This window comes from Dasypus novemcinctus, chromosome 3 (genome assembly GCF_030445035.2).
Source record: "Dasypus novemcinctus isolate mDasNov1 chromosome 3, mDasNov1.1.hap2, whole genome shotgun sequence".
Classification (NCBI taxonomy): Eukaryota; Metazoa; Chordata; class Mammalia; order Cingulata; family Dasypodidae; genus Dasypus; species Dasypus novemcinctus.
Genome location: NC_080675.1, coordinates 183,903,284 through 183,930,716, shown reverse-complemented (window position 1 = coordinate 183,930,716; position 27,433 = coordinate 183,903,284). Strand labels below are relative to the sequence as shown.

Genomic DNA, 27,433 nt, shown 5'->3' with positions numbered 1-27,433 from the left:
TCATTTGTTACTGTAGCATAATTTAGCTGATCCTGACTGACAGGATGACCAGAAGTGGAGGGGGGCTGCTGCAACACAAAACAAGATGTGGCATTGGCTTAAAGTCTGATCAAGGGATGGTCAGGAAACTGATTTTGGAGACTGGACAGATGGCCTTCCATGTTAAAGAGTGGTATAAAATTTGGTAAGTTGTCACCTGGGATAACTTGGAAGGCTCAGAGAAAAGAGACTAAGGGTCTTGCTCTACCATCAAAGGCTGAGAGGCTCAAGGAACCTGCAACGAGGTGGAGAGGCAGGTCTTGAAAAGAACAGTGAGTGTGGCGATCGACAACGATGCTAACGGGAATCAAATAAATCAGGCAAGAGGCTACCAATATTTTTGAGAAACTAGTAATGTTAAAGAAACCGTGAACCGAAGAATACAGTCTGGGGCTGGAGCTTTGAGAACCTTTCACCCCAACCTTCTACAGGCAGGAAGTTGGCAGAGGAAACTGCAGCCCCGAAAAGACCACATTCCCCACCACCCGCTTCCTGCGCAGCCGAGGAGGAGGGCCAAGGAAGGACCTCCCTTTCAGAACCGCTCCGTGGGACCGTGGACGGCCGAGCTCCCCCACAGAAGAGTGGACGGCCGGGCTTCTCCCCTTAGAAGAGTGGACTGGCCAGGCTTCTCCCCATAGAACTGTGGACAGCCAGGCTTCCACCCCACAGAATAGTGGGCTGGCCAGGCTTCTCCCCATAGAACAGTGGATAGCCAGGCTTCCCCCCATAGAACAGTGGACCGCTGGGCTACTCCCCCGTAGAACATGGACTGGCCGCACTTCCCCTGGTAGAACAGTGGACCACCAGGCTTCCCAGGTAGCAGGATTGGGACGACTCAAGAAGCATTCTCGCTGCGGAGGGAACACTGCCTGCCCAGCAGGGTTCAGGATTGCTATGACCCTGCCTGCTGGGCATCTGCACACACCCTGCCTGAACTGGGCGTTTGTGTTACTCTGCCCCTGGGCCACTGCTGTGGCTGGGTGTACTGGGTGGGGGCGCACAGACAACTAGCCTTTAGGTCATAGGTCTCCCGACCAAGAAGAACCATGACCCGACCTGATGAAGACAGCACTGGGCCTCCTGCCCGGGCCCCGGCCCCAAGCTGGACACCACGGCTGGCAGGGGCTGGGGCTCCCTCCCCGGGGTGCGCTGCTCTCACCTGATCTCCCCTGCCCTGCTCTGGTTGTTTCCAGCCAGGTCCTCCATCTGAGATGGGATCCCGCCCCACCCCCACGTGTACCTGCGCCTTCTCTGAGAAAACCCCACTGAGCTGTTTCCTAACAGGTCTGCAGGGCTGTGACGAGGTTTCCTCCTGGGAGAACCGTATCTGTCTGAAAAGTCCCTTGCACGTGGGTGTGAGGTGTAGGCTGCCAGGGTTGAGGCTTCCCACCCAGACTGCCCTAAAAAATCATCAGGACCGTGGAGAAGCCCGGGAGGGGGCTGGGCTTTGCTTCCGGCATGCCATGGGGCACAGCCCAAACCTGGGAGCCTCCCGGGAGGGTGCCTGCGGGTGCTCGGGTGGCCAGCGAGCCAGCGGGGTTCACGGAGGTGGGGAGTCGCGGAGCTGGGAAGGCTGGAGAGGGGCGGGGACGGCCTGCTGGCGGAGGGGGAGGGGGCGGGGTGGCACGCAGCTCGGGCCAGCTCTCTTCTAATGAAGAAGTGATTGTGACATGTGGTGAGAACACAGGAACATTCTGAGTCATTACTCGGTCAGGACAGAAGCCTCTCCGGTGTCACCAACACCATCTGCCTTGGAGCCCAAGGACTGCCTCCTGCCAAGCAGACACCCTCCCAGAGGGGTCGGGCCCGGCGGGTCCCCACCAGCCCGCCCCTCCTCAGCAGGCTTGGAGGGCTCCTAAGTGAATCGGCACGAGGGAACGCGAGCGTAGGAGGCGCCTCCACTCGGGGGTCAATAACGTGCAACTCAGAATTACCCGCCTCAGTTTCCCCCTTGGCTATCTGGAAACCAAAGTGTTTCCGCCCTGGGCTCCAAGTGAAATAAATGGTGAGAAACTCCACCAGGCCAAGCGCGTCACTCCGGGCGCAGGACGGCTCTGACGCTCCCCCCCGCCTTCTGGTGGCCCGCAGGGGCGCGCGGAAGCCCAGGAAGCCGGGCTGGGGCCTCAGGCTCCCGAGAGGCAGACGGGGAAGGGGGTGCGCCGCGCTCGGCGGTGGCCCGGCCTGGGCGGGGAGCCGGGGCGGGGTGCAGCCGAGCGTTTCCGCCGCCAGGCCCCGACCGCGGGCAGATGGGGCGGGCAGGGTCCCCGCAGCTGGCGGCGTCCGGAGCCGCCCAGGCCGCGGCGGGAGGGGGCAGCGGGGGACGCCGGCAGCGCGCCTGGGGCGGGGGAAGGGCCCCGTAGCGCACTCCCGCGAGCGCAGGCCGCGGCGTCCCCGGGCCCCCGGCGGTCGGGGACCCGCCGGGGGAGCAGCGCAGACCCCGCCCCGCCCCGGGAGCGCGGCGGGAGGCGCCGAGCGGCCGGGGCGTGCCGCGAGGGGCCCGCGGCGCTGGGGCCGCGGAGGGACGCCCCAGCCCGGCGGCCGCGGGCGGGACAAAGGGGGCGCCGAGCCCGCCCCGCGCCAAGCCGTCCCTGCGCCCACGCTCGGGGGAGCCCGTCCCGCGGGGCCCGGGCGGGGGCGGGGAGCGGCCGGCGGCGACACCGCACGTCGTGCGTCCGCGTGCCCGGCGCCCCGCCCCCCGCCGGCCAGGGGCGCAGCCATTGGCCCTCCGGCCCGCCCGGCCGCGCGGATTGGCCCGCGGCCCCCCGGCCCCGCCCCCGCGCGGGCGCGCGCCCCCCCGCCCCCCGCCGCGCGCCGCCGCCCGCGGCCGCCGGGAACCTGCGCCGCCAGGATGTGGCCGGGGGTGACGTCGGGGCCAGATGTGGCCCCGGCCCCGCCCACCCCCCGGGCCCGGGCCGCCCCCTCCGCGGCGCCGCGCGCACGGCGGCCGTCCCGCCTGCCCCGCCGCGGCGAGCCTGCGGCCGCCTCCCCGCGCCGCGCCGCGCCGCCTCGCCGCCCGCAGCCCCCGGCCCGGCCCGCCGCCGCGGGCAGCCCCCGGCCCGCGCCCCCCCTGCGCGCGCCCCCCGCGGCGCGGGCGGGGCAGGCGCGCGGGTGACGGCGGCGGCGCGCCCGGCCCAGCCCCCCGCGAGGGCGCCGCGCCCCCCGCCCCCACCCCGCCCGCTCGGCGCGGAGGCCGCGGGCGCGGAGGCGGCGCCGACTCGGGGCGAGGAGCTGCGCCCCGCGAGCATGGCAGCCGCCGCCTACGTGGACCACTTCGCCGCCGAGTGCCTCGTGTCCATGTCCAGCCGCGCGGTCGTGCACGGGCCGCGGGAGGGGCCGGAGCCGCGGCCCGAGGGCGCGGCCGGCGCCGCGCTGCCCCGCGCCGAGGAGCGCCGCGACGGCAGGGACAGCGCCTCGCTCTTCGTGGTGGCGCGGATTCTGGCGGACCTCAACCAGCAGGCGCCCGCGCCCGCGCCCGCCGAGCGCAGGGAGGGCGCCGCGGCCCGCAAGGCCCGGGCCCCGTGCCGCCTGCCGCCCGCCGCGCCCCCCGCGCCCGCGCCCGCGCCCGAGGCGGGGCCGGGGCCCGCGGGCGCCGGCGAGCCCGGCCTCAGACAAAGGGGCCGGCGGGGCCGCGGCCGCGCCGACCTCGAGTCCCCGCCGCGGAAGCACAAGTGCCACTACGCGGGCTGCGAGAAAGTTTACGGCAAGTCCTCGCACCTCAAGGCGCACCTGAGAACTCACACAGGTCAGTGGGGCCCGGGGCGCCCACGCGCGGGGGGAGCGGCCGCGGGTCCGCGGTGGGGGGGCGCCGGACCGAGGGGCGCCCGGGGAGCGGGAACTCCCGCCCCACGCCCCCGCGCGCGCGCGGTCCCGGGCCCTGGCAGCCGGCGCCTGGCGACCGCGCCCCCGCCGGGCACGCCCCCTCCCCGGGCGCTCGGGCGCGGCCGCGGATGGCGTAATCCCGGGGGTGGGGGCGGGCGACTCCGCCCGGGCCCCGCGGGCGGGGGGAGCGGGCGGGCGCCGGCAGGTGCGGGCGCCGCGGGGCGGGGGCGGGGTCCCCGGGCTGGCCGGGCGCGCGCTCGGGGGGGCGGGGCCGGGCGCGCGGCGGGCGAAGTTCACGCGGGGACAGCGGCCGCCGCCCGGCACGGCCTTCGCTCGCCTTTTCCTGTAATTTTCCGGGCGCTCTGGGGTCTCATTGGTCGTCCCCGTGCCCGCGCCCCGCCCGCGGCTCTTTGTGGGAGGCCCCCGCCCATCTGGCCCGCGGAGGCGCGCCGAGCCTCGGGGCCTGCGGCCGGAGAGGTTCCCCCGAAAGTGCGCGCTGCCCGCGGGGCCGGCCATCGGCCCCGCTCCTGCCCCGGGTGGCTCCTGCCCGGGGTCCCGGGGTGAGGGCGCTGCGCGCGGCACCTGCACACGGGCGGGCCAGGTGCCCCAGGGCCCTGCTCCTTTCCAACCCCACTCTCGCTCTTCCGTCTCGCTTGGCCTCGTGGGCACTTCGCGGTCCGCCCATCGCTGGCTGTTGTTTTTTGGTGGTTGGTTTGTTTGACTCCAATCCCCAGAATATTTTCCACGAATGGCTTGGTTGGAGGAGTGGTCGATCGCCGCGGCGGTCGCGTGGACTCTGGAGCAGCGCAGTGCTTGTGCGCCTGGGGCAGGTCCACTGACTTACTACCGAGGGCCGCGCGGCCTCGTCTGCGAAGTAGCTAAAATGCGGATTAAAAAGTACCCAAAAAGAACCGCAGCCTTTCAGACCCTAGAAGGGCCCTTCCTTTCTCCCCGCACCCGGAGCCCAGCGGCGGGGTCTGCAGGTGGAGAGCCCCGCCCGGCGGCCGCCCGAACCACGTGGCCTGAGTTCTGGCCTGAGGACGGGTCGACTGAGGGGCTGTCCCTAGGCATGCCGGGGTCAGGGTTACGGGCTACGGGCCATCCCCAGGGTGGGGTCGTGTCGGGGGTCTGGGTTCAGGGTGGGTGTGGTCGCGGCGGGGGAGCCAAACCGAGTTGGGACCTAGGGTCCCCGAGTGGGGGAGAGGGCAGCCCTTGGGGCGTGGCTGGGGTTGAGTGCGGTTCAGGGCGCAGAGCTCCTCCTCCGGCATCCCGCGAGGGCGTCGGGCAGGCCCGCTGTCGAGGTCGCGGTGGACTCCAGGATGTGCCGTCCCTGGAGGCTGCTCGGCTCCAGGCTCCAGTCAGCCTGGGGACAACCTGCACCTGGCCAGCGTTGTCTGGGTCCCCAGAAGCCCAGGAGGACAGAAGAGGCTGGAGCCTGCTCCTGGCTCCACTTCCTCTCTAAGAGGACCCCTAGCCTGGAGCCCCCCCCCCAGGAGGTCACTGGCTTCCAGCCAGAGTGGGCAGGTTCGCCTGGGGCCCTTGGAGGAATGCAGGGCCCAGGACCTGATGCACTGGCCTGAGCTCTGGGTGGGGGGCGGGCCCCTGCGTTTTAACGGGCCCCGGGTGAGTGTTGTGCGAGCCTGCCGGGCCAGGAGCCTCTGGGTCCCTGCTCAGCCCGCCTCAGGTGTGTGGAGCTGCAGTACCGCTTCCTGCAGTCTCCTCCCCACCCCTGTCAGGGTCCTTCTGGGGGGGGGGGGTGTTCCCAGGAGGTGCCACAAACCAAAGTGTTTGCACACAAAGCTGGGATGCGGGGTTCCCACAGGCCAGGAGTTGTGCACGGCCGGCGCAGCTGTGGCTCAGGCCCCGTGGGGTTTGTGTCTCTGGGCTCTCAGACCGCAGCTCCTCCGTGCTCTTTCCTGCCAGGGCGGGACCCTGGCTCTCTGTCAAGGGGCCTGGGCCCAGTGTGATCAGGTCCTCGCGGAGGAAGGGTGGAGGGCATCTTGGCAGTGGAGGGCATCTTGGCAGCGGAGGGGGCGGCACTTGGGGTGTGCTGGGGGTGGGGCAGGCACAGCCAGGGCCCAGGAGGGAGCGTGGGGTGTAGGTGGCCCTGGGCACTGGGGAGGAGGGGAGCTGGCTGGTGGGCCGGGAAAGGGGCAGCCCACGAAGGCCCCTCGGCCAGCCACACAGGCGCTGCAGCCCCTGTCCTGGAGGGTGGCTGTGGGCTCCAAAGGCTCCGGGGGCTCAGGTCGTGGCAGGCCTCCTAGCCCACCAGGCACACCCCTCTCCCCAGGCACTTTAGCAAGCTCTGGCAGGAGGCGAATATCAAAGCCGTGCCAGCAGAGACCCTCTGTCCCCGCCGGAGCGGAGACCCCCTGCCCCCCCCCAGCACGTCCCAGGGAAGCCGGGGGGGGGGGGTGTCACTGGCCAGCCAGCCCCACCCTCTGGACAGTGTGGGCAGTCACGTGCCCGGTGGCCTCGCTGACGTGAGCGCAAAGGGCAGGAAGAGACAAAGACTTTCACTGCTGAAGCTGCGGCGCCGTGTGGTCAGCCCGGCCCTCCCCGCCCGACTGGTCGCTTGCCGGGAGTCACTTCCCATGAGCAGGGCTGCGCCGGGTCTTGAGGGCAGCGTGGCTCTGCTGTGAAACTAGAGGGGCGGCCCGGGCCCCAGGGGCAGCTCAGGTCATGCCGCCGGCCCGCGCGTGGGGGCTCGCGGCTCTGGGGGCGTGGGTGGACGCGGGCTGCCTTCGCGGGAGGCTGTGGGCGCGTGGATTCCGAATCAGCTCTGCTGCGTTCCCTCCAGCACGTGGAGCCGGCACCTCCTAGCTCGCTGCCCCCAGGGGGGCCCCTCCCGGTGGCTTGGGGGTCTCCGGGGGGCGGGGTGCCGGCAGGCCCTGTTTGGGGCGCAGGAAGCCCTGGGAGGTTTCCTTCGCTCAGCCCTTTCCTGCGATAGCTTGGGTGGGGCGTGCCTGAAGTTTGTTTTATTCGTTGACAGGACCTGAGCCGGGTCAGGTGGATGGGGCAGACATGGGCCCCCCTGGACGGCCGCAGCCGCCTTGGCCAGCTCCCCAGCAAGGGCCGCGAGCTGTCCCCTGTCCCCATTAGCAAGGGGAGCCACATCCAGGGGCCCCCCAAGGCCGGCACTCCAGGCCTTCCCCCCCCCCCAGGCTGCGGGGGCCTGCTTGGGAGGCTGCTCCCCCAGTGCAGTGTGTGAGGACACAGCGGGCAGCCTCCTCTCACCCGCGCACTGCTGCTCCTCTCTGGATTTGCACGTATGCACGCCGCGCGTGCACGCGAGCACCTTAGAACGGCACGCGCAGCGCCTGCCGAGCCGGCCGGCCGTGGGCTCTTGTTCAGCGGGGTCTCTTCACATGGCCACGTGGTTTTCCAGGTGCAGGTAGTACCGTACCTCGTCCCCGGCCGGTGGGAGGACTCCGCGTTGCCTGCTCCTTTCTTTGTGGTTACGGGCTGTGCAGCACTGGATTTGGGGGCATCTGTTTCCTGCAGAGGAGGTGGCATTTTTGTATGTTCTGGCACTTTTTTTTTCCTTAAGGTTTATTTATTTTTAATTTTCCTTCATTGTTTTACGCTCGCTGTTTGCTTTCTGTGTCTGCCCGTCTTCTCTTTAGGAGGCAGTGGGAACTGAACCTGGGACCTCCCATGTGGGAGAGAGGAACTCAATCACTTGAGCCACCTTAGCTCCCTGTTTTGTTGTGCTTCTCATTGTGTTTCCTCTTTTGTGTCTCCTTGTTGCATCATCTCGTGTCAGCTTTCCGTACCAGCCCGTCACATCAGCTCACTGTCTTACTGTCTTCTTCAGGAGACACAGGGAACCGAACCCGGGACCTCCCACGTGGTGGGCAGGTGCCCATCCGCTCCCCTGGGCTGTGTTTCTGACAGCATCCTTGAGCGTGGGTGCTTCTTCCCAGCCTTCGTCCTGGGTGGGGTCCCTGTGTTGATCTCAAAGCCGTGGTGTGTGGGAAGGCACTCAGTGACGGGTCATGTTCCCAGGGCCCCTGACCAAGGGCTGTGGTCGAGCCCTGCCGGCCCCCTCTGCGTCGGCTGCGTGTGCGAGAGCGCTGGGCCCAGGGCGCCCGGGGCTTCTGCAGCGGTGTCCACTGGCCACTCTTCCCCTCGTCCCTGCTCAGGCCCGGCTCTCCCTGCGCCTGCCTAGCCCGCAGCGCGCTGCTCCCCTGCCGCCATCCCGGGCTCTCCAGTGGGCCCCTGAGGAGGGTGAGGGGACACAGCCGCCGTTCAGGTCCTCAGAGGCCTGCACCTGGCCTCGGGATCGCGGAGCGCCGCAGCGTGCCGGCCGCGTCCTTCACAGCGGGTGCCGTGGCCTCCCCGGGGACGGGCTCACGGCCCCACCCGGGTCCCGCCGGCTCTTTCTTCACACGCACGGCCGTAATCCAGGTGGCTGTTGGGTTCCTTGACGCAGCGGGTTAAAGGGCTAAACGTCCTCGCAGCTAAGGCAGGGGAAGGAAAACAGAGGAGCAGGGGAGTCCCCGGACACGTTAGCGAGCCTCGAGTGTGTGCACGTGCGGCTCCCTAGCTAGCAGCCGTGGAAACGCCCAGAGCGAGGCAGCGTGGGGCACGCGGGGCCCCTGGCCAAGGCCCTGCCGGCTCCAGCCGTGCCCGGTGGCCGCCCGCGGTGTCAGGGCGCCGCAAGCGCACACCTGGGGCGAGCCGTCGGAAGGTACTGGAAACAGCTTCCAAGAAGAACGCACACAGGCAGGCGCCTCTGCTCCCGCGTCGGGGCTGGCGCAGGCACGTCCCGGGTGCTTTTGCCGTCGTTGTTACTCGCTTACCCGAGGACGAGCTGAGACTGGAGAAAGCATTACTGGTTTCCAAAGCAGGGCACTCAGGCCCAGAGGGGTTCAGATATCGCCTGGGGTCACACAGCCTGCGAGGTGGGCAGGGTTTCCGCCCCCCGCTCCGCTTCCGCTCAACCAGCCGCCTGCACCTGCGGGGCCAGCCTGCGCGTCGGGGCGCGCTGCCACCTGCTGCTTTGTGTCACTTCTGCCCCCCACGGGCCGCTTGCTGACGTTCCCCCACACCCTTCCTTCCCCCCCCCCGTGTTTTCCTCCTTCCTCTGCTCCTTCTCTCTCTCTGGATGCCGCGTTTTGTCCAGCCTGCAGCCCGCATCCCTAGCGATTCCCGAGGCGTCCGACGGGTCCAGCAGCCCGCCAGCCACGCCCGCGCCCATCGCCGCGTCTCTTCAGCTGCCTTTAGCCCCTCAGCCCCCGTGGCACTCTTTGGCCGCACTTACCACATAAGAACCCAGTTTCCGTGGAACGTCCCACGGCCTGGATTTGCCTGTTTAGGTCCTGCTCAGACGGCGCGTGGTCAGAGGTTGGACTCACGTGTCACGTGGGCGTGTCCTGTGATGCTGCCGGCTGCCCCTGCCGGAGGCCGCTGTCCCCTGGCTAGGCCGTCACCCGGGGCTTGGTGGTGGGGCCCTCCTCGGACGCCCAGCCCTCCGCCTGCCGGTCGGCTCCCGCCCCCTGGACGGGGTTCGGCTTTTCCGGTCCTCCTCGGGGTCTTTCTCAAGGTGGCTTGGGAGCCCCTTCCCCAGACGGGGTCCCCTTCGTCTTGCTCTGAGTGAAGTCGTTTCCAGAGGGCGTTTGTAGCCGGGGGCGGCAGTTGGGGCGGGCTTGGCGGCCGCTTGTGCAGGCTCAGGGCCACTGTCCGCTCTCGGGGGCCCTCCCGCCTTCCAGAAGGGAAGAGCGCTGAGTTAGGTCGCGCACCAGCCAGCCCGCTTTCCTTTCCTTGCACGGCCCCGCGAGCCTCTTTTCTCGCAAAGACCCTTCCTGTCCAGACGGGATTACAGGTCCCTCTTCTGCGGGCAGCTCAGCCCCGGGCGCGGCGGGGTCCCGCGCTGAGCCTCCTGCCACCCGCCAGGTCGCGGGCCGGGGCCTGCGCACCAGCTCTGGACTGTGGTCGAGGCCCGGCAGCTCCGCACAGTGGGCGGTGTCCTCGCCCCGCCCGGGGAGCCCTGCCGGCCGGCTTGCCACCTTAAAAAGGACGCGCAGCGAGCCGCGTCGCGTGGCGGGCCGCACGACGTCCAGCCTGGAGCGCGTTTGCGGGCAGTGTCCCTGTGCGCCGCCGGCTCCCGTGGGCCAGGCGCGGGGTGGGGAGGCCGTGGGCCGCCCCTCATCCCTCGAGCAGCCGTTCTAGCCTCCCAGGCCATCGCAGCGCCCGCAACCTGGGCCGTAACACAGCAGAGCTGCGTTCCCTCACCGCCCCGCGGCTTGAGCCGCAGTCACAGGGCCATGGGCCAGGCCGTCCCTCCTCTCCGGACCCTGCTGGCGGCCGCGTCGCTCCCACTCTCCCCGTCGGCGCGGGCCCCTCCCCTGGGTGCCCTCCCGCCTTCCACGGCCACCAGCCCGGTGGGTCAGCGCGCCCTGACCCCTGCAGTGAGGCCCCTCTCCAGCCGCACCTTCCGGGTGGGGCCTCTCGGCGGGCCCGGGTCAGGGCTTCCGCGCCTCGTGGCCGGGACGGCTTCCTGGCCCTCGGCCTTCTGCCCGCCCCTGCCCTCCCGGCCCAGGCCCATCGGCCTGGGGGATCCCGCACGTCACTGGGGCCTGGAGGCCCTCGGCCCAGAGGAGGCGGTGCCCGTCGTGGTGTGGCGGCGCAGGGCTTGCTCCCGCAGGAGCCGCGTCGGCCGGGAGGCAGGGAGGGCCTCCTCGCTCTCCTTTTCCTGACATTCCTCTCGAAACACTTGCTGACCAGGAACTTGGCACCTCTCTGCGGACACCAGCCCGGCTGTCCCCAGGTGACCTCTTCAGAAAAGCGCTGAGGCTTGACCGCCCCAGTTTAATGCCCCAAAGTACCACGGCCCCGGGGGCCTGCCTGCAGGGGCCCGTGCGCCGTGACCCCAGGACCGTGCGGAAGGGCCAGGCAGAGCGGTGGGCTCTGGGGAGACCGCCCGTGGAGCACCTGGCTCTGCCCGCCCCCCATGTCAGAGCAGTTCCTTGGTGGGGGGGGGGGTGTGCTGAGCACAGGACCTCAGTGAACGGGGACCTGGGGGTTTCCCCGTGCGTCCTTCCCCAGGTTGCCGCTGGGTCCAGGGAGTGGGGTGGGGGCCGGCTCTGGGTGTCTTCCCTGCAGCAGATCCCTCCGGTTTTCACCGAGTGCCCGCGTGGGATTGAGTGCTCGGCCCGACGCTCCAGCGAGACGCAGAGGGTGGACGGCCTGGCCGTCGGGATGCACCTCTTGGGCCAGGAGAGCTGTTACCCGACTCCCCCCACCGTGGCCCTCAGCCCCTGCCCCAGGCCAGCCGGCGCCGGCTTCCCGGCATGCTTGGGGTCCCCTGATGCCCCCTCCGGTCCCGTTTGCGTCTGCTCTGCTTGGCGCCTTCCCTGCTGCCCGCTGGCTGGCCTGACAAGCGTGGCTGGTGCGGGTGATGCCAGGGTCTCCTGGGGGTTCCACAGGACTCGTCTTCTCCATGGTCCTCTGTGCGCAGACGGTCCTCTCAGAGCACCACTCGGCCCTTGGCCTCAGGCGGCTGGGGATCGGGCAGGCGTCTGCACTGACCAAAACACACGTGTGGCTGGTGGCTTGTGTGTGGCCCCCGCGGCAGGACCGGCAGGCAAGCAGGAGCGCGCAGTCTGCGCTGCTGGGCATCTGCGGCTCTGTCGGGAAACGCCGTCTTGGCGATGGGGGGGGAGGGTGTGTTCTGGCCGAAGCTGGCCAGGTGGACTGGGCGTCCAGGGGACGTCCTGCCACGGACTCCACCTCAAGCCGACCCCACCTGTGTCCACCTCGGCACCGCGGCCCCCTCGGCCCTCTCCCTCTCCCTCCTCGCGCCGAGTTGCGCCTTGGGTCCCCCTGCACCCAGCAGTGCCCTGTGGGCCTCCACCTGCGGGCACGGGCGCGTGTGGCCAGCAGGACCCCTGCGCAGAGTGTGGCAGTGCTGGCCGTCGCCGTGTCCCGTGGAGGAGCGCGCCCGTCGAGGAGGCTCGAGGGCGTTCCCGTGAGACGCTGGCCTCCGTCCATGCGGGTGGGTGCACAGGCAGGGGGAGCTGGGAGCGAGACCGGAGGACGCGGCGGGAGAGACGGGCAGAGGAGCGGCTGTGGCTGCAGCCACCACACAGGGCCACGGCTCGAGCGTGCGGGGCCCTGGCACCGTGGTCTCGGCGTCCGGCCTCAGATGTGAGGTGGGCAGAGCCGTTGCTCCCGCCCGGCGTGTGGTTTGTTCAGCAGTTGCCAGACCCAGGAGCAGAGAGCACTGCAGAGAGCCCCAAGCAGAGAGCACTGCACAGAGAGAACTAGACAGGGCTCTGGACAGAGAGCCCTGCACAGAGAGCACTGGACAGAGTGTCCTGGGCAGAGCACTGTATAGAGAGCACTGGACAGAACACTGTATAGAAAGCCCTGGATAGAGAGCCCCAGGCCGAGAGCACTGGACAGAGAATCCTGGGCAGGGCACTGTATAGAGAGCACTGGACAGAGAGCACTGGACAGAGCCCCGGACAGAGAGCACTGTATAGAGAGAATTGGACAGAGAGCAGTGTATAGAGAGCACTGGACAGAGTTGTGGACAGAGAGCACTGTATAGAGAGCACTGGACAGAGAACACTGTATAAGAGAACACGATACAGAGCACTGTATAGAGTGCACTGGACAGAGAGCCCTGGAGAGCAGCGGGTGCTGACCTGCTGTTTGTGCCTCCCGCCCCTCCGCAGACCAAGGGGCTGCGCCCTGGCGTGTGGACGGAGCCCGTCCATGCCCCTTGGGCGTGCACCCCAGGGGGAGCCGGGTGCCGCTTACCCGCAGGGGCTCGGGGGGGGCGCTGGGCCCCCGCTGGAGGAGGGGGCGCCTGCTCCCCTGTGCCCCGAGCCGCCTCGCGGCCGGGCCGTGCCTCCCCCTCGGCTGCGCGCCGGTCCCCGTGCGGTGGCGTCCTCCCACGCAGCAGAGCTGGTAAACACCCGTCGCCGTGGCAACCGGGCTGCAGAGCCGGGCAGCGTCGCCTGGGGCTTCCAGGGGGGCGTTCTCTCCTGCGTCCTCCGCAGCTGGCGTGGCCGAGACGCCCCGTCCCTGACCTTCCCGTGGCTTCTAGTCAGCGTTTACATCCCCTTACGGGAAGAGCGGTTCTCGCCGTGAGTCACCGGCCGGCCGGGCAGCCTGGCGGCGTGCAGGGGCCACTGCCCACAGCCGGCGGGGGCAGCTCCCGGCCTGCTCCCCCAGGCAGCGTGGGGTGGGTGGCGCCTTCTGTCCTGGCGCTTCCGAGCCCGCCGCCTAGTGCCGGTCCGTCCTGGGAGCCCCCAGCCCTGCAGCGGTTTCCCCATGGGCCCGAGTGTCCCCGCAGGTCCCCGGCTGGCCTTATCGCATGCGGGCGTCCTGGGCCCTGCCCTCCAGGCGGGTCAGGCCGTCTGCGTCCATCAGGCCCTCCCCCACCCCTCAGGATTCGGGGCCCTGCGCCCTGCTCCCCGCTTCTGCCCTGGAGCTGGTGAGCGGCTCCCGCCGGGCCCGGGAGCCCCTTGGGCTGGGCCAGCACCCGCGTCGGTGTGCCGAGGAGCTCCGCGAGGGGCTGGAGGGCAGGGCGTCCTAGGGGCACGCTCCCCGTCACGTCTGAGCCGAGTGCAGACTTGGGGGCCCTCGGACCCCTCCTGGGCCAGGCGGGCTGCTCTGCTCTGCTTGTGGGCTCCGGCCTAAAACCCTCCTCTCAGGGTGGGTCTCGTGCGGAGTGGTCCCCGAGTCCTGCCTCCTTGGGTCCCCGCCCTGGACGGCCCCCTCTCCTGGGCGCCTCGTGGCCCCTGCGCCCGGCTCCCTGCAGGCAGAGCTGCTGGCCGCGTGGCCGGTTTAACCCCGTGGGCTTGTGGGGGTGCCTGGGACAGAGGTGCGTCCCTGTGGCTCGCTCTGGTCCGAGGTGGCCGTCTTCCGCGAGCACAAGTAGGGACCGGGGGCACCCGCTCTGGGAGGAGACCCTGGGAGCTGGCGTGGCCCTCAGCTGCCCCCACTGAGGTGGGCGCGTGCCCCTCCTCCCCCCCCCCCCCCCCCCGGCAGAGCGAGCCTGACAGCTGGATTCCTTTCCACCGAGAGCCGGGCTGCCCATGTCCACATGCCTGGGACCCCTGACTCAGCAGCCCCTCCAGCATGGCCGTCCGCTGCTGACCCCCCGAGCTGTGCAAGCTGGGCTCATGGCCCCGGCAGGCGCTGTGGCTCCCTGCCCCTTGGGGTGCTTGCTTGCTCCTGGAGGGCGTCCCGTCTTCCTGGGGACCACGGGGAGGTTCTGGCCAGCGGTTCCCCCACGAGCCGCTGACCTAAGGCCAGGTGCACACTGGGATTGACGCCTTAGGAGAGCATTTCCAGCCCCGGGAAGCGACCCGGGAGAGCCTCTTAAGCTGCCGCTGCGGTGAGAGCTGGCGCTGCTGGCTTTCCGGGCAGTGCCCACCGCCGCGCAGGCGTCTGCGTCCGGGCGTGCTGCAGGAGTGTCCTGATGGCGGTGTTGCGATCCGAGCGCGGGCCTCGTGGGCAGAAGGTGGAGCGGACGGCCTGCAGCCTGGCTGCTGTCGGACGGTCCCAGCCCTGGGCCGGGGGCGCCGGGCCAGCCTCGGGGGACCTGCCCCCCCCGCGCTGGCTGCTCCCCGCTGGCTGTCTGGCTTGCGGGCATTTTCCCTGCCTGCCTCTTCCTTGCCTCTCTTTGTCTCTTCATCCCTTTTCGTCTCTCCTTGGCCCTGTCCATTTCTCATCTTCCCGTCTCTCTCCGCCTCCCCGTCACCCCTCTCGGAGGCCGTGGTCTGGCCTGGCGAGAGGGGAAGATGGCGGAGCTTGGTGGGCTGAGGCGCGCACTCGGCTCCCGTGGCGCGGCGGGCGGCCCTGCCTCTTGGGGTGGGCTCTCTCCATGGCGGAGGGTCTCCCCAGTCATGCAGCCAGGGCCGGGCAAGGGGTGGGGCTGGCGTGGAGCAGTGTGAGGGGAGCCCCGAGGCGGAGTGCCCACCGTGCCTGGCGCGGCAGAGCGCTCTGGAGAGGGGGTGACCCGCACGTCGCGGGCGCCTTGGTCAAGCAGAGGTCTCTTCTGACCCTTTCTCCTACCAAGACTCCGCATGGAGGCCACGGCAGGGTGGGGGAGCCCACGGTCAGGGAGCCCGTGGGGGGGCAGCCCATGGGGGGCCGTGGGGGAGCTCTTGCTGGGAAAGCCTCTGTGGGGGGACCCTTGGGGGGGCCCACAGGGGGGAGCCCGGGGCTGTGGCGGGGGCAGCCCATGGTGGGGAGCCCATGGGGAGCCCATAGTGAAGGGCAGCCTGTGGGGTGGAGCCCGTGGGGGGGCCCAGGGGGAGGGGGAGCCCACGGTCGGGGGACCCATGGAGGGGAGCCCGTCGTGGGGGGCCCATGGGGGTGCCGGGGGTGCCTGGCAGGCTGTGCGCGGTCTCCCAGCCCCCACCCGGGGCCTCTCTGCGTCCCGGCACCTGCTCGGTCGCCACCAGGCAGCCCTCGGTCCCCCGTGGCAGGAGCAGAGCTCAGAGGCCAGGCTGCCCTCCCCGGGCAGGGCCTCGGCTCCCCAGCGGGGGCCCGGGGTGTCACCCAGGGAGTTGGCGGTTAGCCCCCGCCCCAGGCGGCGGCCTCCCTGCTGCTTCAGACCCCCTCCTTTCCCGGAGTCGCAGCCTTCGCTCCCCCTGCCCGCCCCTGCCCCAGGCCTGCCTCCTCGCAGGCGGGCAAGGCCCGCTTCCCCCCTCGGTGCATCTGCCCTGCCGGGCCGGGGAGAAGCGAGGGGAAGCGGGGCTGCCCGCTGCGGGCGGCCCCCCAGCTGGGCCGGCTGTGCCTTCTCCCCGCAGCGCCCCGCGCCCCCCGCCCTCAGGCCTGCTGGCCCTCCTGCCACCCGCTGCTGGGCCCGCACCTGCCCTCTACACAGCGACGCCCCGAGAAGCCTCCCCTCGCCCGCTGCGGCCAGCCTTCTTTCTTACGCGGCAGTTGGTGCTTCTGTCTTGTTTCCTTTTCGACTTTTTGGAGTTGGTGGAAGCAGTGGAAATGTCACCTGTGCGTCAAGTGGTTCGGTTTCTACGCAGAACACCCCAGCACTTGGTGGTCAGGCCGGGCGCCCAAGGGTCAGCAGGGTGCGGGGCGGTGGGGGCTGGCACACCCCTCATGCTGCGCCCCCTGCCCCTGCCCATCGGGGTCAGAGGTCACCATGACAGACCACGCTGGGCTGGGAAGCCGGAGTGCAGACCCAAAGGGCGGGCGGTGGGCATGGAGGGGGGCTGCGGCCGCTGTGCACCTGGCACCCTGGGGGTGTGCTGTGCAGCCGGCTGAGGGGCTGGCGTGGGGGGCTGCGTCTGAGCGGGTCCGGCTGAGCCAGGGAGCAGGGCCCCGAGGGCTTCGTCTGAAGCCAGGCAGGGCCGGGCGTGCACGGCGCCCGGTGGCCCCTGGCTCGTCCGCAGCCTCGGGCCTCCAGGAAAAAGGCCGCAGTGGCCACACCAGGGGCCGCCGGTGATGACGGGGTGAGCAGCCCCTGCGAGACCACGCTGGTCAGATAGAGCTGGGAGGGGGGGCGTGGTGCAGGGGCGGGGGGTGCCGCCTGGGGGAGGGACAGGCCGGGTTGCAGCCCCTCCAGGACGGGCCCTGGGGAGCCGGGCGGGCTGGGGGTGGAGGCGCTGCCTTGAGGCTTGAGGCCTCAGCTGTGCGGGTTTGATCTGCTGCTTCTGGGGGGCTGGGGAGGCTGCACGAGACGCCAGCGGGCTGTGGGCGGGGGGTGGTTGCTCTGTGGCAGGGCAGGGGTCCCGCAGCCTGTGTGTGCCTCTTGGTTCTGGGGGCTGGGGCTGCTGCAGGTGGGCTCCTCCGTGGCTGCAGTGTCCCTCTCCTTGGTGGCTGCAGGTGCCCCCCTCCTCTGACTGCAGGTGTCCCCCTCTGTGGCTGCAGGTGTCCCCCTCCTCCATGGCTGCGGTTGTCCCTCCTTCACAGCTTCAGATGTCCCCCTCCTCTGTGGCTGCAGGTGCCCCCTCCTCTTCTGACTGCAGGTGTCCTCTTCTGACTGCAGGTGTCCTCCTCCTTGTGGCTGCAGGTGTCCCCCTCCTCTGACTGCAGGTGTCCCCCTTGGTGGCTACAGCTGTCCCCCTCCTCCATGGCCGTGGTTTTCTCTTCTCCACAGCTTCAGATGCTCCCCTGCTCTGTGGCTACAGGTGCCCCCTCTGACTGCAGGTGTCCTCCTCTGACTGCAGGTGTCCCCCCTCCTCTGTGGCTGCACGTGTCCTCTCCGTGGTTGTGTTCTAGTCGATGCTGACACACTTTGTTGGCCGCCCCTTGGGCCCGCGCCCACCCGCTCCCCCGCGGACAGCCCCGAGTGTGAGGAGAGCCGTGGATGCTGGTCTTTCCTGCCGCAGCGTTCCTGCCTGCCCTTCCCGGCCACCCCCCAGGATCGGCCGAGGCCTTTGAGGCTGCTGGACCTTCGTGGCGTCTTGGCGCCTCTGAGGGCTGGAGACCAGACTCGCTCCATCTGTCCCCAGGGGATGGGTGGGGGGACCGGGGCTTGCCCGGGGGTGCTCCGCCGCCTCCCCAGCGGGCTCTCAGGGCCGCGGCGCCCACCTGCCCCCAGTGCCTGCGGGGGCGCGCAGAGAGCCAGGGCAGAGGCCACGGGCGGCAGGCGGCACCTCAGGGCCTGGTGGCCGGCCTCCCACGCCCCCGCAGAGGGAGACCACCACGTACGGCGCGTGCTTGCGGTGGTGTGCGCAGCAGCACATGTGCCCGCCACGTGCCACGGCACGCGTGCATACGTACACACACTCTGGTCACGTGTTCACACGTGCTTACTGTAAACCGACAAGCGTGGGAAAGCGCGCATTTACACCTCCTGGAGAGGAGGCCGCACCACTCTGTCCTCAGGACAGTGGACGGCCCCCGCCGGAAGCCGTGGCCGAGGATGCACCTGCTCGGCCGGCGGCTGTGCCCAATGACCGCCTACTCGGGCCCCGGGGCCAGCCTCAGGTGCAGAGCTCGGTTCAGCACGGTCCAGGCCGCCTGGGGGTGTGGGCTGGGGAGGGGCGCTGTACCCCTGCAGGCTCCCTGCTCTCAGGCAGGCGCTTTCCGGCCCCTGACCTTGGAGGGTCCTGGTGTCCGGGACAGCGGTCCACCGGCGGGGGGGGGGGGGGAGCCAGATGCGGGGAAACTCCGCTGCGGCCCTTTCCCGGGGGGGGGGGGCGGTGCCGTGGCTTTCCCGGCGCCCCTCTGCGCAGCTCATGACTGCCCGCTCCCCCAGTGGCGGGCTGGACTGGGGGCTGCCACCTGGCCTGAGCACGGCCGGGCAGCAGAGGGCGGCTGCCCTGGAGCCCTGGCCTGCTCGCGCTGGGCCGCGGGGACCTGCACCTCCAGGCTCGGTGGTGGGCGCTGCCGGCCTGCCGGGTCACGTGCCCTGTCGTACTTCCGCAGGGTGCCATGTGAGCCCGCGGGGAGCGCCCTCTGCTCAGCGCCTGGCAGGCTGCGGGGGGGGGGGGGGTGGTGCAGCAGGCCGCTGGCCCGGGCCGTGGCAGGGGGAGGCCTGGCATGGACAGCGGGCCCCGTGTGCCCTGAGCCCGTGTCCTCCCCCCTGGGAAGCGTGAGGGGCTGGGCGTGAGTGCACAACCCCAGGAAACGGCGGAGAACTGAGTTCTGGAGCCTCACATACGCTTAAGCGATTGGAGAAGCAGTCAGCTGCGTGTCCTTGGACGAAGCCAGCGTGCTCAGAGCTGCCGGGGCTGCCGCGCCCTCGGGGAAACCTTCGCAGCGTTGGGGGGATTTCGTGGAATGATGAGCCCCCACAGGGCGACGCCCCGGCAGGAACACGGCATCCGTCCGGGCCGGAGCTGGTGGTGTTCAGCGGCGCGCAGGGTACAGGCTGGAGGGGGCAGGCCCACCCAGGCCTCGCCAGAGAGCGGGCACGCTGGGCGGCAGGGACCAGCTAGAAGTGGGGTGCACCGCGCCCCTGCGCGCGCCCCCTGCAGGCAGGTGGATGTTCCTACAGCCTCAGGGAAGGACTGTGGTTCTGGGCGTGGCGATTCCACCTAGTCAGGTGCATGAAACTGGCTCAGAGCGCCCCGGCCACGCACGGCATAGGGGAGAGGAAATGCCCCGCTGCACCCCTGCACCCTCAGGTGTTTGGAGAAAGGAGCCGGGCGTGCTGGGTCCTCGGCTTCTGCGGGGCCGTGGACTCAGCGGGAGGGGCCCTGCTTCCAGGCACACCTCCTCACGGCAGGCCCGGCGGCCTGGGTGGTGGGGCCCTGGCGCAGGCCCGAGAGGCCGCCCGGCCAGCGGAGGGTGCGGCCTGGAGAGCCCAAGGGTGGCTGTAGGGAAGGCCTGGCACTCCCACGAGGGCGTGATGGGGCGTCGAGAGCCGGCGCTCGGCCGAGGAGAGCAGCCCAGCGCTCAGGGACCTCCTCGCCGTGGCCTGGGTCTCCTGTCCCCACCTGGGTGGCAGCGCGGGGTCTGCTCACGCCCGAGAGACCCAAGTCGGCAGGGAGGCGTGTGCTCGACCCACACCGTGGCCCGGCCTCGGGCTCCGGGCTGGGGGTTCAGGGCCTGCGCGTTCCACTCCTCACAAGGAGAGGCCTTGCCGAGAGGCGGGATGCGAGCGCGTTGCGCCCCGTCTTATCTGTGGGGAGTTGAGCACGTCGATTAAAGAGCACTTGGGATGCAGGAAAGCACTGAGAGGGCGATCACGGGGATCCACCCCCGACCCCTCCCACGGCAAGCCCCCTGTTCAGTGCCCGGCCGGCGCTGCCCGCTCGGGTCGGTGCGTCCTGTGCGTTTCCGCTGTGCTGTTGTGAACGCGTCCCGCGGTCGCTCACGGGCGTGGGCTGCTGTTTGACGAGGCGCTGCTGGGTGCTTGTATCAGGAGGTAGCGGGGGTTGAACCCCGAATCTTGTACCTGCAGCGGGCGCTCAGCCGCAGGGCTCCACCCGCCGCGCTCGGTTTTAGACGGGGGTTTGCTGCCCGCGCCCTCATCCATGGCACGGAGCCCTGGCCCGCTCTGCCTGGCGTGTCCGGCGTGGACGTGCCGGGGAGCCCTCTGGGGCCAGCGGAGGGCACGGGCTGCACAGGGCCATGGTGCCGCCTCGTGCGGGCTGGAGGCCGGCATGTCTTGTCCGGCTGCCGTGATGTACCATGTGCCGGGCAGCTTGACGGGCGTCTTGTCGCGCCGCGGAGACCGGGCGTCCAGCTTGGTGGGGGGGCGTGCTTACCCTGCCCCTCGCGCCCGCTGCCCGCCGCGCCCACGTGCCCTCTGCTCAGAGCTGGGACCTGAGCCGTGCGCCCCCCTCGGCGGAGCCTGGGGTTCTGGCCACACCTGCACTAGAAGCCCCTTGGGCACCCGTCCCACTGGGCTCACCCCGCGGGGCGGGGCCGGGGCCGGCCTGGGGAGGCGGCTCAGCCCCGAGACCGTGCTGGGGAGCAGACGCACCCCGGGGCCCTCGGGGAGAGGCTGGCCCAGGGGAGGGGGCTGCCACCGCAAGGCCCAGGGCAGGGCCCGAGCAGAGTGTGGTGAGGGGCTGGGGCTGGGAGGCCGCGCCAAGCTCGGCCCACCGCCGTGGTGCCCCCGCCTGCGCCCTGGGCCGTGGTGGACCAGGACGGGAAGGTGGACTTGGCACTCCACCCCTGGCTCACACCCTCCCCCCGGCTCCCCCATCCCCCCGGCTCCCTCATCCCACACTCCCTTGAGCCCCCCCCAGCTCTCTCGCACCCCCCTCCAGCTCCCTTGGTCCCCGGGCTCCCTCGCCCCCCCCCAAATCCCTCGCCCCCCCCCCAGCTCCCTCGGCATCCTGCTTGAGGGTGGCGGGGTGCTGGTCAGGTCTGTGGGCTGTAGCGTGGCTGCCCAGAGCCAGCAGGGGGTGTGTTCCAAGGCCCCTGGGGCTGGGCCCAGCCCTCCTGCTCCTCCTCGGTGCTGCCCGTGTGCAGAGCCACGGGGCGCAGGGCCTGGCTCTGCGGGTGGCCTCCCATGGTGGCTGTGCCTGCGGCCCCTCCACGTCAGACCCTCGCCCGTGCCCCGGGGCTGACGGCCTCTCCTGACGCTTGCAGCAGGGATGGACACGCAGAGGCGGAGCAACAGGCTGCGCTGCTGCCCCTCCCCAAGCCCAGGCGAGGCGCTCCTGGGCGTGGGGGCCTCCATCTGCAGGCGCCCGGCTCTGGGCACGCCATACGGGACCCCCAGGCCCTGGGCAGAGGGTGTGCGTGGGGAGGGCAGCTGCCCGGTAGGAGCGGTGGGAAATGGGGAACGTTCTCTCTCGCCTCTGGGCCTCTGGCCGCGCTGCCGTCCCTGGGCGGGCCTGGGGGGGCCTGGGGCTGTCACTGCCCCTGGAGCGGCCACTGCCCAGAGGGCCGTCAGGGAGGGGGCTCGGCCCAGCCTGCCTGGCCAGGCGCAGAGCCCGGGGCCTGGATGTCCCCGCCCGCCCTCGGGGTCGCTGGGCCTCGAAGGCGAGTGCCCCCCGCTGCCCCGCCCGGGAGGATCCTGGGGGCCGCCCCGCCTGGCCTGGCCTCCCCCGGGGGTGGCTGCCTACAGTTTGTTTCATTTCCAGTTCCCTTCATGGCTCAACGGCCTCAGCTGCAGAGAAGACGGCTGTCCTCAGCCGACCCGGATCCCTGGCCCGATTGTTTGCTGTCAGCTAATTTTAGCTTCCCAGCCTTTCCTCCCTTCTCTTCCCCCCAAAAGGGAGACACGGACCAAAAATAGCTGTGGGCGTGGGGTGGGAGGCTGCGTTCCCGCGGCCAGAGTTTCCCACAGTGAGCTGGCACGGCGCGGGGGCCTGGGGGGGGGCCGGCACGCGCGGCCCCCCACCCGCAGGGCTCCGACGTGGAAGGTGGGCCTCCTGGGGCCTGTTTCTCCCCGAAGCCAGGCTGCTTCTGGAAGGTTCCGTGGCACAGCCCTGCCTCGCACACAGGCCCAAGCGCCGACTCTGGGAACCCCCCACCAGCAGCCTGGAGTCGGGCCCCCCTCCCGCCCCCGCGTCCTTCCTCCCGGGCTCCTGCGGCCCGAGCAGGCGGGGGGCGCGGTCCAGCGACAGGGGAAGGTGAGCTCAGGCCCCCGCCTCCCCGGCTATTCTGAAGTGAACCCCTGGGCCGTGTCGCTTTACCCATAACTCTGTCAGGGCCTCTTCAAAACCACCTCTGCCCGTTCACTGCTGCTACTCGCGGTGTGCGTTACCCCTGGATGCGCAGTACGTGTCACCCAGCTGGGATGGCACCGAGTAAATGCAGGACAGACCCGTCCGGAGGCCGCCGGTGGCCCCAGCAGACCGGCGAGAGTCTGGAAACGGCGTGGGGCGGCAGCCTGAGCCCCTGCCTCACCCGCGATGGAGCTCGGCACGTGCCGTGGAGGAGCCGCGCCCCTCGCCGTCCTCACACCCTCGGGGCCCGTCAGAGGCCACGGGGGCACAGGCGCCCCTCAACTCCAGCGCAGCACGAGGGCAGCCTCGGCCCCCGTGGGACAGGCGGGCACAGTGGGGGCGCGGGCGGCCTTGGCCCTGGCCGGCACGGGGAGGCCGGGCGTGGCCTCAGCAGCCCCTTGCCAGCTGCTGACGCTGCGGCGTGGGACGGGCCGGCTCTCCAGGGCCCCGCCGTGTCCTTGAGGCTCCCGTGAAACGCCGGGTGGGCGCCACCTGCGTGGTGTCTGCCCCCCAGAGCGCCCGCTCTCCTGGCCGCCACGTGGGCGTCTGCTGCGAAGCTCTAGAACCTTCTCAGGACTCTCCTGGATGTTCCGTCGTCACCTGCGGGCGCCCCACGATGGCAGATGGGCAGATGAGCTCGGCCTCTCTGTCCCCCACCGGCCCAGGCCCTGCCTGCAGGAAACGTCCCCGTGCGTTTCAGCAGACCACGGGGTTTTTATTTGGTGTGGTGGGCCTGGTCTTAAATGTTCTTATCCTCCCCCTCCCCTTACCCCTTTGTGTCTCTGCTCTGTTTTTTGCAGGATTCTCTCAATGTGCCCCTTGACCATTTTCCGTCCTGGTTTTTTCCTGCTGTACCTTTCATTTCAAACTCAGGTGTCTGGGCCTTGCTTTCAGAAGAGCATTTTGCCCCTGCTTCGCGGGTGCAGTGACTTCCGGGGATGTCGGGGACACGCTCAGGAAGTTCTCCTCTCCCCTGGCCTGTGCCTTGTCCACGCCACTGGCTTCTGTGCCCATCTGGAGCTCTCGCCCATTGGAGAGGCTTTTCTCAGTTTTTGGGGTGTGGGGCCACGGGGACCCCGGGTGCCAGGCAGGGCCCCTTGATCGTGGGCTGCTGAGGGGGCTGCCGGGCCATTGTCGTCACATGCCTCCTCTCGGACCAGTCGGCTCCCCCCACCGCCCCCCACAAGCATCCCGCAGCCCCTGCCCCGGGTCGAGTCCTGGCTGCACAGGTCAGAGCAGTGGGAGTGGGCAGGGCCCTGCAGCCTGCCCTGCGCCGTGCCCGGGGCCCCAGCCTGCTGGCGGCAAGCCTCTGTCCCAGGCGGTGCAGGAGAGGCTGTGGGAGGGCGGCCGGACCTGGCTGGACGCTTCTGGACCCTGCTCTCAGGCCTTCTCAGCCCCAGTGGACCCCTGCCCCTGGAGGCCCCAGAGCCTTTGGGGCTGGGGGGACTGGTGCGGGGTGATTCTTTCTCACTTCTGTCTTCTGTCTACCTCCTTTCCCTTCAGTCTGTTGGAATAAGCTCCCTTCCCGTCTGTTTAGAGGAGCGGCGCGGGGCTGGCGAGTACTTGGGACTGATCTGTCGTCTTTAACTGGAGCTCCTCTTGGGCTTTTGTCCTCGCCCTGCCTTCACCGTGGAGCGCTCCAGGGTGGGCGGCCGGGGGAGTGGTGAGGGGCTCCGAGGAGCACCAGGCGGGCAGGCGGCACAGAGTGGGGCCCCCCCTCGCCGGCATGGGAATCCCACTCCAACTTGCAGGGCTGGGCCATCGCAGTCTGGGCCGTGCGGCCCCCTAGGCAGCTGCTCTTGTGCCCGTCCACGAGTCCCACCCAGGAATCCCAGCCGGAGCCACACGCACGATGCTCTCAGAGCGGCCGGTGGCGGATCACAGGAAGACGGGCGTGCGGGGAGCGTGGACCGCACAGATGCTGAGCCCCGAGGCAGGCGGCGCCCCGACGCCCCGGGACCAGGGCACGTGCTCTTTCTCCCCAGGCCCTGTTGGCAGCGGATTCTGCGTGTGCTGGTCACCCCACGCTGCGTACCGGTGCTGCTCCTACAGAATCGAAATACATTCTGGTCAGGAAGGGAAGGGAAGGGGAAGGGGAGAAGAAAACGGCCCCTTTTCAACGGGGAGTGGTGGTGTTTGAAAGCCGCGCTCCGTGGCTTCCGAAGCCCTTGGGCAGGCCTGGTCCACGGAGCCGAGCCTAGCTGCAAGGGAGTCGGGAGTGCGTCGACGCCGTCTGTCGCCGCCCCAGGTTAAAACTGCATTTGTTTCCTTGGAGAGAAGGCACGAAGCCTTGCCGCATGTAATAGCCAAAGAAAGGGGTGCTGACGTAAAATACCAGGAGTCTGCTGGGCGTTGTAAAGGGTATTTATGTGGGGCAGGAGCTTAGACACCAGGCCACAAAGCATAAGTTCCTTCCCTCACCAAAGTCTGTTTGGAGCAAGATGGCTGCTGACGTCTGCGAGGGTTCAGGCTTCCTGGGTTCCTCGTTCCTGGGGCTCGCCCTTCTCTGGGTTCAAGGTTCCTTCCTTCCTGGGGCTGGCTTCTCTTTCCTCTGTGAGCTTACTTCCCGGGGCTCCAACTTAAGTCTTCAGCATCAAACTCCAACATCAAAACTCCAGCATCAGAAGCCCTCAGCTCTGTCCTTTGCCACGCCTTCTATCTGTGGGTCCCCACCTACAAAAGGGTGGGGACTCAACACCCTAATGACGTGGCCCAATCAAAGCCCTGATCATAACTCAGTCACGCCCAGGTACAGACCAGATTACAGACGTAATCCACTGTCTGTTTTTGGAATTCATATCACACCGCCACGCCGGGCCAGTGTGCGCTGATGTCGCTGCCATGGTTGTGGGATGGGTCCTCATGCCTCTCGCCTTGTGCGGTGGGTGCAGATGGCCACCGTGCGAGCCGAGGCTTCCACAGTGCTCGAGGGCCTCGGAAGGCGCCTGCTTTCACCAGGGGTCTGCTGTTTTCCCAGCAGCTGGGGCTGTGTTACTCGTTTACACAGAACTGACCTGCCACTCAGAAACGAGCGCGGTAGTGCTGCTGTCGCAAAGCGCGAGAGAAATGTTGCTATCTCAATTCCTCTCCTCTCCACTGTGGGACAATCTCCTTGTTTCTTGTGGCCTTGAGAGTTTTCAGGGGTGCTGGTCTGGTATTTTGCAGCGTGGCCCTCTGTTTGGGTTTCTCTGATGTTTTTTCATGATTAACCTGGAGTTATGACATTTTTGGGAAATACTGCAGATATAAAAACACCCAGTTCCTCCTGTCCGTGGGGCATGAGAGCCACACGAGGTACCCCTGGGTTATTTTGGTGTTCACAGCGCTCCAGCCTTGGCCCCCGGGAGCTCTTCCAGGTTGCTTCAGTGTCCCCTTGTCATGAGCCGATCCTTTCGATGTTTTCTTGGAGCGCTTCCTTACTTACCGGCTCAAGGTGCTTCAGGCTCGTCTTTTATTCCTGCCTCAGCCTTCGAATCGTCCATTTCTCGGAAGGAGCCCTGGTTCCGCTTGCTGGAGACTGGTATTTAGATCTGGGCGCTGGGCGAGTTCGTTGCTATGGGGGTGTCGCCGCTTCTGCGCTTTCTCAGCTGACAGCGCTAGGAGATGTGTGCCAGAACCCGTGGACACGCACACATTTATAACTCCTCTCCTCCTCTCTGGTGTGCACAGTAAGCCAAGCGTGCGCGCACAGGGGCGTCTCAGGTCTGCCCAGGACCACATGGGTACTGTCACTTCCCCCTGACGTGAGAACCTCCCCCCCATTTACTTAGCGGTTCCGCCCCGGTGCACGGGTAAAGCAGTTTCAGACTCCTCCATCTGTGCTCCCGTGAGAAGGGAGAGCCCCGTGCTGGCGCCGGTTCCTCTCCTCACCGTCCTTCAGTTTCTGGTCAAAGCCCCTTCTCCCGGGTTACAAGGGGCGCTCTCCCTCCCCCCCCCGTTTGTCATGCCTCCTTTGTATTTCATCCAGGGCCCCCGCCTGCTGGCTTGCTCGGTGGTGGTGGTTCCCTGCGGGAATGGTCACTCAGCAGTTCCGTGGGCTTGGACAAATGCGCGGTCTCGCACTCGCCGCCTCAGTACCGCACAGAGCATTTCCATCGCCCTAAGAACTGCCCCTCGCAGCCCCCCACTCCTGATCCTAAGAACTGCCCCTCGCGGCCCCCCGCTCCTGATCCTAAGAACTGCCCCTCGCGGCCCCCCGCTCCTGATCCTAAGAACTGCCCCTCGCGGCCCCCCACTCCTGACCCCTGAGCCCCTGACCTCCGTCTGTGTTCCGTCCCTGTGGGTCTCCCTTTTCCAGGATGTCGTATAAACGGGGTCGTGTAATGCGTAGCCTTGGATCCAGCTGCTTTGACTTAGCAGGGTGCACTCAGCGCCGTCCACTTTCTCGTGGGATCCAGCAGCCCCTCCTCTTTCACCCTGGATTGTGTCCGCCCTGCGGCTGTGTCCTCGCTCGGCCTTTCACCTGTAGGACACCCGGGCGGTTCTAGCTTTGGTAACTGAGTAAAGCTGCTGTGGAGACGGGCGTGCAGGCTTTCGTACGAGCGTGAGTTTTCAGCCGCTTGAGTGGCGTCTCGGCGTGAGTAGCTGGGCTGTGACTTGAGTCTGTCTACCAGAGGGAACTGTGCCCCGTCCCCCGGAGCGCCCGGCCGTCCCGCCTTCCCTCCAGCTTAAACGAGCGTTCCTGGTACCCCGCTTCCTCGCTGTGTGTGGTGCGTCGTATTTTTGGGTTTTAGTCATTCTCCTGAGCGTATAGTGGCACCACGTTGCCTTAATTTGCATTCCCGTAACGGCACATGGTTTCGGGCCTCCTTCCCACGCTCGAGCGCGTCTGGATCTTCCTGGGTGGGGTGTCTATGCAGGCCTTGGGTTGTTTCTTACATCGGGTGTTGGTCTCCTTGTTGACGTTTAAGCGTTGTTTAAGCGTTGTTTAAGCGTTCTTTAAGTGTCTTGGACTTACTCTCACTTTCGCTTAGCCACAGACGAAGAGCGTTTTTTACCAGCTCTATAAACGTGGTTCCTTAATGCAAATCCAGACTCAGGTTGCTGCCCGGCCTTGGTGCTTCGGAAGGGCCAACGGCAAGGTCATCTCTGGACCGTGCAGACGCCGAGGAGGAGGTTTTCACGTCACGCTGGCTCCCGAAGCGCCGGGGCGCCCCGTTCCAGATGGCAGTGGCCGGGGGGAGGTGTTGGACAGGGCCAGCCTCTGTCCCTTCTGAGGCCTGGCCGTCCACCTGGAGTGGAGAGGGACGGCCGCGTCTTCCTTGGGCTTCAGCCCCCGTGACGCCCCTTGGAGCCGTCGCCCCCTTGGAGGGCTCGGCACGTGCGGCCAGGACCTGGAGGCTCGGGGCGTGGGAAGGGGCTCTCCTGGTGTCCATTTGGGCAGCAGCCCAGGGGGGCTCGGGTCTGCCTGGGAGGGGGCGTGAGAGCCCCTGGGCTGGCCCTGCCTGCCGCCGGCAGGAAGCGTCTGTGCTTTATGATTGCTCTTTTCGGAGAGGCCTCGGGAGCGCACACGT

General features: G+C 68.8%; 1 protein-coding gene and 1 long non-coding RNA gene across 2 annotated transcripts in view; both read left to right on the top strand.

Annotated features, from left to right (window-relative positions):
- The first annotated feature begins 781 nt into the window (after positions 1 to 781).
- Positions 782 to 2,298, top strand: LOC131278076 (uncharacterized). The gene is made up of 3 exons (XR_009185275.2): positions 782 to 855; positions 1,233 to 1,323; positions 1,754 to 2,298. It is a non-coding gene; the product is annotated as an uncharacterized lncRNA (long non-coding RNA).
- A 733-nt stretch (positions 2,299 to 3,031) lies between these two features.
- KLF13 (KLF transcription factor 13) overlaps positions 3,032 to 27,433 on the top strand; it is a 38,063-nt gene continuing 13,661 nt past the window's right edge. Inside the window, exon 1 of the mRNA XM_058294823.2 lies at positions 3,032 to 3,781. Within this exon, the coding sequence (XP_058150806.1) occupies positions 3,283 to 3,781 (499 nt within the window). The 5' untranslated portion in view covers positions 3,032 to 3,282. The remainder of the gene's footprint in view (positions 3,782 to 27,433) is intronic.